Below are 12,667 nucleotides of genomic sequence, written 5' to 3'. Positions count from 1 at the left end.
AAAGGATCAATAATGGAATGAATCCATATCTCAACATTAGTAGTTTAGTCTACTGAACCAAACAGCACTGCAAATGTTTCATGCAACGCCAAGATCCAAACAAATATTAAAACTTTTACTTGAAATTTTAAAATAATATAAAACTTAAAATAATAAAAATAAAATAATAGAACCAATAGTTTATCATCATTAATTTATTTTATTAAATAAATTTAATAAAATAAATTTTTATAGAGTGGAAAACAAGGAAGACTTTTGGCGCAAAATGATATTCTTTAAACCAAATGACACGCTCACAAACATACACTACAACAATGATATAGACTTTTATCGAAGATGTTAACAATGATGAAATGTCCTTACCATTTAATTAAGAAGACATTAATATCTGGAGTGATTGATTTGAGAATTGAGTAATTATTTAATTTAATTTATATTATATTATTATTATTTTATTATTTAACATTGTAAAAAAAATTTAATTAAATTTTACATTAAAAACAAATTTGTTATGGATTACAGCAATCTTAATTATATCAAGGAACTACTCAATTTAAAAGTTTAAACTTATAGGTAAATATATATATATAACTGCGTTTAAGATAAATGTATGCAATATTATTTTTTTATTTGATTTGTATGCAATACTGTTACGTAACTTAATTCAGGTTTTTTTTCCTTGTATTTTTTTTTATTTTATAAAAAATTAGAGTAGGAATCAAGATATTTTTATTAAGAGATATTTAGCGATAATTTATATTATTTCTTTTCTTAATTCTTCTTTTAAAAGTAATCTATATGAAATTATTTAATTTACATAAAACAATATAAACTAATTAAAAGAGAAGTGATGCTTCTCGTGGAAAATAATTACATTTGATAATGAATATATAATGGAAAAATATAGAATGGAACAAGAGGAAGACTTTGTGGTTCAAAATGATAGCTTTTAAAACTAAATAATACGCTCATTAAATATACATCACATCAATGATGTTAACAATTATGAAAATGAAATCATCATTTAATTAAGAAGACTTTAATTAGACATTATTTTTCATGAGATAGTTTAATTTAATTACAAATGCATAAAGCCATGACCCTATATCTATAAAAGGCTAAAGCTTATGCATTCTAAGATCACAGCAAGAGATACATAGCAAAAGGTAATATTAAAATGGAGGTTATTAACGAGTTCCTTTGGGCATTACTCGTGATGATGGTTTTATTATTACGTGGAAGTTGGCCCTCTTATGGTTGTTGGGAGACTGAGAGAATTGCTCTCTTGCAACTCCAGGCTCATTTCAATTATTCTCCTCAGTTTGACTATAATTATTATTTAGGGTATTACAACTATTATTCTGACGATGTCAAGTGCTGTAACTGGGAAAGAGTCAGGTGCAGTGCCGCTACAGGGCATGTTACCCAACTCTTACTTGGGGAAATAAGAGGTTGGAATTCCTTCGAACTTTGGTATCTAAATGCCTCTTTGTTTCTTCCCTTCCAACAGCTGAAGAAGCTTGGCTTATCCAAAAACAACATAGCTGGTTGCCTGAAGAATGAAGGTCTATCTGTCTATTTCATTACTAAAATTAAAAATAATCCCAATTAAATCCGTATTTGGAAATCCATCAAAGTGAACTTTATACTATCTTTTTCTTTTTTTTTTTTATCTACTTTTTTATTTATTAATTTTTTTTTACTTGTCATTATGCAGGTTTTGAAAAACTATCAACGTTTGAGAATTTGGAGTTTCTCAATTTAGGTTTTAATAACTTCAACACTAACATTTTATCATCTCTAAGTCATCTCTCATCTTTGAAATATTTATATCTATATGAAAATGAAATGAAAGGAAGAATTGATATTCAAGGTGAGTATTACTATCCTTCTCTATCTTTATGTGTCTTACACAACACACAAATCATATCATTATCCCTATTTCACATTTAACGCTTATTATTACTAATGCGTGTAGAATTGAATAATCTAACAAATCTAAAAGAGTTGGATCTAATGGCCAATGAAATTGAAGGCTTTAATTCTTTACACGGTATGAATAATTATTTCTATAGAGCATTTATTTCGTTTTGTTAAATAAGTAAAAAAAAAAATTAATGTATAACTGTTTTTATATATGCAGGTGCTGAAAAATTACCAAATATGAGCAATCTAGAATATCTTTATTTGAGTTACAATAACTTTGGTAATGATATTTTATCATCCATTAAGGGGCTCTCATCCCTCAAAACTCTATGGATAGGATATAATCTATTGAAAGGACCATTCAATTTGACAGGTTAGATATTTTTCCTTCCTTTTGATGAAGTTACTAATTGATTCAATTGCTCAGTATTCATAATCATTTAATTATTTTGAGCTTTTTTTACTAATCAGAATTGGATGCGATGAGCAATCTAGAGGAGCTGAGCTTGAGCGGAAATAACATTACAAAATTTATCAGCTCAAGAGGTATTGATTACATACTAATTTAACTTTTTTTATTTTTTATTATTTTAAAAACAGAAATTTAAAATTGATATTTAGTTCTTTCCTTTTTGAAACCATTGGTATTTAGTTAAACGTACAATAATATTTTAAAATATTATTAAAAACTATTTCCATAATTATACATTCGGAGATTTTTCTTAACTTACTGTCTAAAAACTTTCCTTATATAAGAAAGGGAACGTGACTAAATACACATATGGTAAATATTTGAGTTCATTTACTTTGTACTTTTTAACATTAAAATTAAATCTGAATAATTTATTTTTATTTTTTAAATTTAAATTTGTTTGTTTGCGAGAACTCATATTTTCATTTATATGATATTTTTTTTCTAATAAAATTTTGTGAATGTATCCCCAACCATAACACGTTTATTGTATATATTTTTTTAATTATTTTTAATAATAATACATTTTAATTTGATTTTTCAATTCGATTTAAAATTAAAAATAATCTCAACACAATGTAATCAATAACTTGTTTCAATCTATACAAAATTTAAAATAATCTGAATTTAAATGATTCTAAAAAATTAATGAATAGTCCAATATTCATATTAATGGATTAAAAAATAAATACATACAGTAAATATTTGGATTAATTTACTTTATACCTTGTATCAGTATTGTGCACTTTTTTAAAGTTACTCAAATTTTTTATCTCGTGACTACACTAGAACAAAATAAAGTTTTTGTGCTGAATTTTTAGTGAAGAAAATAAAGTCGCCGCTAAAAATGTGTTAAAAGTTTTATTCAAAGGCGACTTCAAAATGGGAAACTGGGTCCTTTTGCCACAAATGAGTTAAAAAAAAAAAAAGAAAAAGCGTTGTCCACTGCGCGCCTAAAATTTTTGACTGAAAAAAAGATTTATTTTTAAGAAAATTAAGAAAAATAAAAGCTTTTTTTTTTTTTTTTATAATATGCAATCTCTCTCTCTCTGAATGTTTTCCCCTACGCTCTCATCCCTCCTTCAAACTTCATCAACTGATGATGGGCTGTGAAATTTTTTTTTTACTAGTGTGTATTTTTCTTATTAATTTTTTTTTTACTATATAAATTATAATTCCACAATAATATTGTAAATGGTTATTTATTATAGTTAAATATCATTTATAATATTAATATATTTTAATATTTTTTATACAATTAACTCTGATTGAAACTCAAACTCGAGATTGCACAGTTTTGAAAATATTCCTATGCTATTGAAAATACATTTTAGTTTAATAGTATTATCTCCAAAATTATGTTATTTCTAATTTGAATCCAAAGTTAAATGGAAAAAGAATTGAAAATGAATATAAAAAATGTATTATGCTAATAATTCATTATTTTTATGTTCTATATCATACTTTTCATGCAATTGTTTATAAAACAAATCCATAATATTTATAAAAATATATATTATTATTTGCGTATTTAATATGTGGCTAGTGTGTGGATCTACCCCATTTTTGAAAATTGTTTTAATTTTTGTCCAAATTGCACCACTAGATTGAATTTTTTTTTTAATCGATGATTTTTTTTTTCATAAAATAAATATTGAATATGTTATGAAATTTTTTTTATTTTAACTTTATTCTCACTTGTAGAAATCAGAAGTCCAAAAAATTTGAGCATCCTTTATTTAGATGACATCACCGTAGAAGGAAGAAGCATGCTATTAGAATCACTGGGAGCATTGACCCATCTCAATACCCTATATATGACAAGGAGTAATTTCAAAGGGACAATATTGTCATTGGGAGCATTGGCCCAACTCAAGACCCTATATATGACAGGGAGTAATTTCAAAGGGACAATATTTGATCAAGGTTAGTACGTAATTAAATATGCATATAACAATTGCACTACTTTCACAAAAAATTAAAATTTGCTGCTTCTTTTAAACAGGTTCTAAAGTGATAAATGTGAAAGAGCTGTATTTAGACGGGTCTTCCCTGGATGAAAACCTTCTCCAAAGTCTTGAAGTATTATCTTCTCTTAGGGTTTTGTCTTTAGGTGAATTGAATTGCACCCTACCAATCCAAGGTAAATTTGTTTTCTAATATCGCTCTTTTACAAAGAAAAATGATTCCATTTTAATTTGGTAGATAATACAATGTTAAACTTCACATTAAAGACCAATATAACATTATCCTTTCCTAATATATATTTGAATTTCTTATTATTTAATTGATTATTATTATTATTATTATTATTATTATTATTGTAGGCTTGCCACATCTGAAGGATTTGGAGTATTTGCATTTGGATTACTCTATTGTCAACAGTAATTTTCTACAATCAATTGGAGAGTTGTCCTCCCTTCAAACATTATCATTGCGCAATTGTGGACTTAATAGTACAACATTTCTAAACCAAGGTAAACTGAATATGGCATTTCTCAATTTGCGATCTCTTTCATCTTAATTAAAGATTTTAGCTAAAGGTTTTAATAAATGAATTAATTTCAGGTTTGTGCGAATTAATACATCTCCAAATGCTAGATATTAGCTACAATGATTTCAGTGGCAGCTTGCCTTTGTCTCTAGTGAATTTGACATCCCTTCAATGGCTAGATCTCTCTTCCAATCACTTTATTGGGAACATCTCTTCATCTCCACTTAGGGGTTTAAAAAATCTGGAACATTTATCACTCTCAAACAATCTTTTCCAAATCCCAATCTCATTAAGTTCATTTTTCAACCATTCAAAACTCAAGAACTTGGATGCTTGGGGTAACAAAATATATGCAGAATTTGAACCCAATCATCATAATTTGAACCCAATGTTTCAGTTAGAGATGCTTATTTTATCTGGCCGTGTATATTGTGGAGCATTCCCCAAATTCCTCTATCATCAATATAACCTACAACTTGTTGATCTATCACATATTCAAATCAAAGAAGGGTTTCCATCTTGGTTGTTACATAACAACACAAAATTAGAAGAACTTTACTTGATCAACAATTCTCTCTCAGGGCCTCTCCAATTACCACTTCATTCTTATATGAATTTGTCATACCTGGATATCTCAGACAATTGCTTCATTGGCTCTATTCCAATAAAGATAGGAACATATCTGCCGAGATTGACATATGTAAACATGTCGATAAATGGTTTCAATGGTAGTATTCCCTCTTCATTTGGAAATATGAGCTTATTGGAAAGCTTAGACTTATCCAACAATAGATTGTCAGGTGGTATACCAGAGTATTTAACCGTGGGTTGTGTCTCATTATTTGAGCTCATACTTTCAAACAACAGTTTGCAAGGCCAAATATTTTCTAGAACCTTTAACTTAAGATTTTTGGGAGAGTTACAATTGGATGGCAATCAATTCACTGGCAGCATTCCACATAGCTTGTCTAACTGCACTTTTTTACGAGTGTTGGATCTTAGTCATAACGACATATCCGGTAAAATTCCATGGTGGTTGGGGGACATGTCTTATCTTGAGATTTTGGATCTTTCAATGAATAATATCTCTGGAAATCTACCATCTAACTTTTGCCATACAAACATACAAAAACTTTATTTGTCTAGAAATGGGCTGCAAGGATCTTTGAAGGATGCATTTTATGGTTGCTTTGAGCTGATTGTGTTAGATCTTAGCCATAATAATGTGACTGGAAGCATTCCGCCTTGGATTGGAAAATTTTCTCAATTGAGCTATCTAATCTTGGGTCACAACAATATTGAAGCGAAAATCCCAATTCAGTTGTGCAATTTGACTCAATTAAGTTTGATTGATCTTTCTCATAATCATCTTTCTGGTCCTATTCTCCCTTGCTTAAGATCTACAAGCAGCCCATATAGGCAACAAGATGGTTCATATAATGCTTCTGCTCCTGTTTCTATGGATGAACCTTTAGAGTTTACAACAAAGAGTATATCCTATTCTTACCAAGGAAGCATGCTATCTTACATCTCTGGAATTGATCTCTCATGCAACCATTTGACAGGCCGAATTCCTACTGAAATTGGAAACCTCAATGAGATCCATGTTCTAAATTTGTCTCATAACAGTTTGACAGGAGAAATTCCAGCATCATTTTCCAACTTACACCAAATTGAGAGTTTGGATCTTTCATACAACAACTTGAAAGGGAGCATTCCTTCTCAGCTTACTGAGTTAAATTTTTTGGCTGTTTTTAATGTGTCATACAATAATTTATCTGGCAAGATACCCGATGTTAAACAATTTGCAACATTTGATGAAAGCAGCTATCGAGGAAACCTTTTTCTCTATGGATGTCCATTGATGAAAAATTGTACTGAAATATCATTACCTCCATCAAAATCAAGAACTTCAATTGAGAATAAAGAAAGCAGTTGCTTCATCGATAAGGATGCTTTCCATGCGAGTTTTGGGGTGACTTACATTATGGTGTTGTTGGTAATAGCTGCAATTTTGTACATAAATCCATATTGGCGACAAGCATGGTTTTACTACATTGAGGTGAGTACAAACAATTGCTACTATTTTATTATAGACAATCTTGCTTTTTTGTCCAAGTTTAGATTTTGTAACTTTTGTAAATGAAATTTATTATGCAAATATTATGTAGGTTCTTTTTTTTTTTTTTTAATTTACTTCAATTAACCAAGAGATTGAATCTCAACCAGTGATGTAAAACCTGTGTTTAGAATACTATATTTGCTCCTAGCATTGAATTTTTTTTAAGCCTATGCTTAAGAAAGCTGCTACATGGTCTATTATTTTATTTCTTTAACAATATGATTGAACTTATTAATATCTAAATTAGATTAATTTTATGCAAATACTATCATAGAAAGGACTGAGCAAAGCAATTCTTTCTGGTTTGTTCGATAGATGGCTAATTATTATGCCTAATCCAAATTTGTACAATCCGAGAAGAGCTAATTTTCTCCCAAAAAATAATCTCAAAGAAAAAAGAAGAACAACTTAAACTGTTTTAAGAAATTTACACAATTGTTTATATATATATATTGGAAATGCCATAATTTATCAGGCAATCATTCAACTGCTTACTATTAATCATTAAGTGCTAAATGCTAAATGTAACACAAGTAAGGGTCCAATAAAATAATAATATTGGTTAAAAAAATTGAATAAAACTATTATTTTATCTTATTATACCATATCTTCCTTTACCTAACCTTACATTATTTTACTGAACTTCCCTTCACCCCATCCAAACAAACACTTAAATTTGCATCATACGTCTTTTAGAGTAGACCCAATCGGACTAATTCAACCTCTGAATTGTAATGGTTTCCACTCAGGCGTCACGTGAACTAAATTAGACTAAAACGCTCAAAAGCCAAAACCATGATTAAACCGAATTCATATCAGCTTCGGACCATCTTGAACTGAAACCGACTGAAACAACTTAAACTAATCCAGTTTCGATTCATCCTTTGTCGCAATTTAAATCTGTCAGTTCCAGCCCCAGGTGGGCTGCTATACTCTTGAGGGCCTAAACTTTTACACTTATCCATCAGTTTGTTTCCATCTATCTATGGCTTATGAAAACAGAACAATTAGTTGGCCCAACCATAATCAATCAAGTTGTTGGCCCTGAATAATGATCCCCTGGTTTAACTTTTTCCATTTTCTAACTTCAGGGTTCTAAAACTTCCTATCCTGCCGTGTCAGGCAAGTGATTCGCAGGAAGCACCGAAACTGAAGTTGTGACCTTCAGTGAAATGAATTTAATCTGAGAGATCCTCCTGTAAAACTCCGACATTTACCAACACCCGTAGTTGGGTACCTTTCCTAAGTGAAAATCTAAACAAGGCAGAATCCAGAATCACAGATAATTGTTCCTACAACATCAAATTTATAATTCCAGCAACAAGCCAACAGCTGCCTTTTATTTACAGAAAAGAAAGCAAAGCAAACTACCTATACTACTACTGCTAAGACCAGCATAGTTACTAGCATTATTTACTTTCTAATGCTTACCCAACTCAAGTGCTTAGCAAGCGCATACCTGGTCCTTTCCCCTCTCCCATCTGCCTCTCCTTCGAAAATAGGCAGTTCCTCCTCCCGTAGAATGCGTCCTACGCTCTCCTCTGGCAATGGCTCACTATACTTTATTAGAAAATTATGCAGCAAACAACCCATCACAATCACAAATGGGAAATTTTCAACGCAGTCCTCTTTCCACCTCCTCGCCAACAGCTGCCAGCAAGCTTCAGCTCTCCCGAACGCATTGCCAACCAATCCCATTGCTCTGCCATGTGCATCATTGAACTCCCTTTCTGCTGAACCGAAACTATCCTTCTCATTGGGCCTAATAAAAGGAGTTAATAGCCACGGCAACTAAGGGAAACATGAAACCCCCCAGTATGTATTGGGGAATTGAATTGCTTTCAGTAAGCTGATAACAAGCCCCGTTCAGTTACTCCCTTGATCCTTCCACACGAGAATAGAGCTTTGTTTGGGTGAAGATGGATTCCGGCTCCATTGTGCAACTCGGCTCCACGCGAGAATTAGATTAAGACCAACTCGGGTCAAATCGTAAATGGTCCCAAAACTCAATTGTAAGAAGGCTAGTTTCAATCCTCCTTGCTTGTAGAGGTGAGTATTATTCGATTCAAATCGAATAAATTAAATCGAATTATTTTAATTTAATAATTCTGTTCGATTTTTAAAATAATTCGATTTAATTTGATTTTATATTATAAAAATTTCAATTATTTTGATTTGATTCAATTTTGAAAAGAAAAAAATTGATTAAATTAAACCGAACCAAATAGTTTTATTGATTTTTTAATTAATTTATTTTTATGGGGAATTTATGAATTATATATAATTTTATATTTATAAATTATTCAATTTCCTTGATTAATGTTTATTAGGTTCAAACTAAGATTAAAATCAGACAAAATAACTTGAAAATTAAATTTAAATTAAAAAATCAATAAAAATAAAACCGATTGATTTGAACTGAACTAAACCGAAATAAAACGATTTAATTCGATTTAGTTTTTCATCCATTTTAATTCTGTTCAGTTTCTACAATATATAATTCGATTTTTATAATTTAATTCAGTTCGGTTCAGCTTAGTTTGAACCCAATATTCAGCCCTATTTGTTTGAATCTTAACTAAAACCAACCTAAAATAATTCGATTAAATTTTTTTTTTAAATTATATTAAGTTTATATTTATATCTCTTTAATTAATATCTTGAGCGGAATCAAAATCTTCAAATTGAAACTAACTCAAATCAATAGGCCGACCAAACTAATGGTATCGGGCAGGAATCGACCGATCGCCAAATCTTACGAAATACATTTTTAAAATTGCCCACTGACCATTTTTTTTTTTTTTTGGTTATGGTTCAAATTAATGGAGAAATTCAAAAGCTTTTAGTGATCAGATTTGCAGTATTATGTGTTCTAGAGGAGGCCTAGCTGGGGCGATTCAACCTCTGAATTGGAATGGTATCAACCCAGGTCAAACCTAGAATTAACTATGGTTAAAAATTTGAATTAACTATGGTAAAAAAAAATTTAAGGATCCAAACCGATCATGAACCTTGTATAGGTCCTGATTGCAATCCCCTCCTTCCTACCCAAACTAAAATAAATATCAAATAAAAACTGGCAGTTCAGGTGAACTAAACTAGACTAAAACTCTCAAAAACCAGAACCATGATTGAACCCAATTGATATCTGCTTTAAATCATCTTGAATCGAGACCAACTAAAACTACTTGAAACCAATCCAGCTTCGATTCATCCTCTTTCTCGACTCAAAACCGTTGGTTCCAGCCCGAGATGGGCTGCTACATTCTTGAGGGCCTAAACTTTTACGCTTATCCATCAGTTTGTTTCCATCTATGGCTTATGAAAACAGAACAATTTGTTGCTCCTGAATAATGAACCCTGGTTTAACTTTTTCCATTTGTTAAATTCAGGGTTCTCAAACTTCCTATCCTGCCATGTCAGGCAAGTGATTGATAGGAAATGAATTTAATCTGAGAAATCCACTGGTAAAACTCCCTGACATTTTTACCACCACCCGTAGTTGGGTAACTTTCCTAAGTGAAAATGTAAACAAGGCACAATCCAGAATCACAGATAATTGTTCCTACAACATCAAATTTCTAATTCCAGCAAGAAGCCAACAGCTGCCTTTTATTTACAGAAAAGAAAGCAAAGCAAACTACCTATACTACTACCGCTAAGACCAGCGTAGTTACTAGCATTATTTACCGTCTCATGCTTACCCAACTCAAGTGCTTGGCAAGCGCATACCTGGTCCTCTCCCCTTTCTCATCTGCCTCTCCTTCGAAAACTGGCAGTTCCTCCTCCCGTAGAATGCGTCCTACGCTCTCCTCTGGCAATGGCTCACTATACTTAATTAGAAAATTATGCAGCAAACAACCCATCACAATCACGAATGGGAAAATTTCAACGCAATCCTCTTTCCACCTCCTCGCCAACAGCTGCCACCGAGCTTTAACTCTCCCAAACGCATTGCCAACCAACCCCATTGCTCTGCTATGTGCAGCATTGAACTCCCTTTCTGCTGAACCGAAACTATCTTCCTCATTGGGCCTAATAAAAGGAGTTAATAGCCACGGCAACAATGGGAAACATGAATCCCCCAATATGTATTGGGGAATTGAATTGCTTTCACTAAGCTGATAACAAGCCCCGTTTAGCAACTCCCTTGATCCTTCCACACGAGAATAGAGCTTTGTTTGGGTGAAGATGGATTCCGGCTTCATTGTGCAAGGCCACCCAGCAGAGATGTCCAAGAACCTGCCCTCAGAATCCACCAACGCCTGAACTAACAAGGACCCATTTTTCCCCAGCAGCTCACTTTCAACCCCAAATTTCCCAAACCCCAAAACCCCACAACAATTAGGGAGAGAAATCCATTCAAATCCCATCACTATGCGCTCCAAATCCCTCCCAAAGTCCACCAAGTCCCCCAATTTCTCGTTCACTGTTTTACAAACAGAGTAAAACGCAAGGCACGCGGCGGCAGGTGAATCAAGTCCAAATCTAGGCGCTACTGATTCGTAAGACGCGCCGTGGGCGAGCCGGAAGAGGGTGGCTGCAATGGCAGAATCGGGAGGAATGGAGGAGGGAAGGAAAGAGAGAAGGGAAGGTGAGAGAAGAGAAAGAAGACTTGTAAAGGTTTGCTTGGACATGCGAAAAATTTGACACCAGCGAGGGTCGAAGTCCGACGCGGAGGAAAGGAGGCGATAGAAGAAGGACTGAGAAGGAGGAGAAAGGGAAGGAGAGGGAGAAAAAGGGATAGAAGAGAGGAAGTATTCGAGGGAGAGAGATTGGGAGGGAAGTAGGAGGAGGTCATTTTGGGTGAGGAAAGAGTGGGCGGCGGAGGTAGCTGAGGAGAGCAGAGAAATGAGTTGTTTGGTCAAGTGCTTGTTTTGATTTCTTGGTCTTCCGGGTTTGCATTTTGGGGCGGATTTGGGGCTTATAGGAGCTTTCTGGGCAGTAGATTTGGAGGATCCGCCGGCGGCAGCCATAGAGATGGGCCGTGAAGCTCAACTGAGTGATCACATTTGTGATTTCTGATAGTGAAGCTCAGTGTGTTGGCGAGAAAACAGACGGTGATGGCACGCGTAACTGCAACTTTTCTTTCTTAAAAAAAAAATAATAATAAATAGGTGTTTTTACTTAAAAAATTTAAAATTAATAATAAAACAATTAATTTTATTATTAATAAAAAATTAATAATATATCAAAAAATTTAAAAAATTAATAATAAAAATTTAAAATTTTGTAAAAAAAGAAAAAAAAAGAATCCTAAACAAAGAGAGGATAGATTATTGTTAAAGTAAAAATAACAAAAAAAAAATTCATAAAAGTTCAAAATTTTATATTTGAAAAAAAAAAAAAGGGAAGAAGATAGGTCAAGAAGTTGCTTGGGGAGAGGATCTTGTAAATATATAAATCTTTTTCTCTGTTTCAGCTTAATTGAATATTCATCTTCTGTTATTATTAAGGTAAACGAAAATTTGAAAATTTCATAAAAAATTCGAAATTGTAAGAGTGAGAAGACGTGGAGATATGAAAATTCATTGAATCTTTTTTATTAATAATTCATAAAAATATTTAATTTAATTTAATATTAATTTATTAATTATTTTAAAATTCATTGAATTTTTCTCTTTTATTATTATTTTTTATACAAATTATTTTG

At 31.9% G+C, this 12,667-nt stretch overlaps 2 protein-coding genes across 2 annotated transcripts; one reads left to right on the top strand and one right to left on the bottom strand.

The window, feature by feature from the left end:
- Nucleotides 1-1,154: 1,154 nt before the first annotated feature.
- On the top strand, nucleotides 1,155-7,214 carry LOC110669686 (cuscuta receptor 1). Its single transcript, XM_058140071.1, has 9 exons — nucleotides 1,155-1,565; nucleotides 1,718-1,873; nucleotides 1,979-2,053; nucleotides 2,144-2,299; nucleotides 2,398-2,472; nucleotides 4,103-4,324; nucleotides 4,404-4,541; nucleotides 4,726-4,875; nucleotides 4,967-7,214. The coding sequence occupies exons 1-9, from the start codon at nucleotides 1,178-1,180 to the stop codon at nucleotides 7,036-7,038; spliced, it is 3,432 nt and encodes a 1,143-aa protein (XP_057996054.1). The 5' UTR covers nucleotides 1,155-1,177; the 3' UTR covers nucleotides 7,039-7,214.
- A 3,265-nt stretch (nucleotides 7,215-10,479) lies between these two features.
- Nucleotides 10,480-12,107, bottom strand: LOC110652193 (protein ALP1-like). Its single transcript, XM_021807748.2, has one exon. The coding sequence runs from the start codon at nucleotides 11,988-11,990 to the stop codon at nucleotides 10,701-10,703; it is 1,290 nt and encodes a 429-aa protein (XP_021663440.2). The 5' UTR covers nucleotides 11,991-12,107; the 3' UTR covers nucleotides 10,480-10,700.
- Nucleotides 12,108-12,667: the final 560 nt, after the last annotated feature.

This window comes from Hevea brasiliensis, chromosome 17 (assembly GCF_030052815.1).
Source record: "Hevea brasiliensis isolate MT/VB/25A 57/8 chromosome 17, ASM3005281v1, whole genome shotgun sequence".
Classification (NCBI taxonomy): domain Eukaryota; kingdom Viridiplantae; phylum Streptophyta; class Magnoliopsida; order Malpighiales; family Euphorbiaceae; genus Hevea; species Hevea brasiliensis.
Note: the sequence above shows the minus strand (reverse complement) of the source record. Positions and strands in the feature narration are given on the sequence as shown.

What these genes read in the sequence shown, in the direction of transcription:
- LOC110669686 (XM_058140071.1), top strand. Translation starts at nt 1,178, where the DNA reads ATGGAGGTTATTAACGAGTTCCTTTGGGCATTACTCGTGATGATGGTT. An exon ending in TGGTTGCCTGAAGAATGAAG is followed by an intron (nt 1,566 to 1,717) that starts GTCTATCTGTCT and finishes GTCATTATGCAG; the next exon opens with GTTTTGAAAAACTATCAACG. An exon ending in TTGCACCCTACCAATCCAAG is followed by an intron (nt 4,542 to 4,725) that starts GTAAATTTGTTT and finishes TTATTATTGTAG; the next exon opens with GCTTGCCACATCTGAAGGAT.
- LOC110652193 (XM_021807748.2), bottom strand. Translation starts at nt 11,990, where the DNA reads ATGGCTGCCGCCGGCGGATCCTCCAAATCTACTGCCCAGAAAGCTCCT.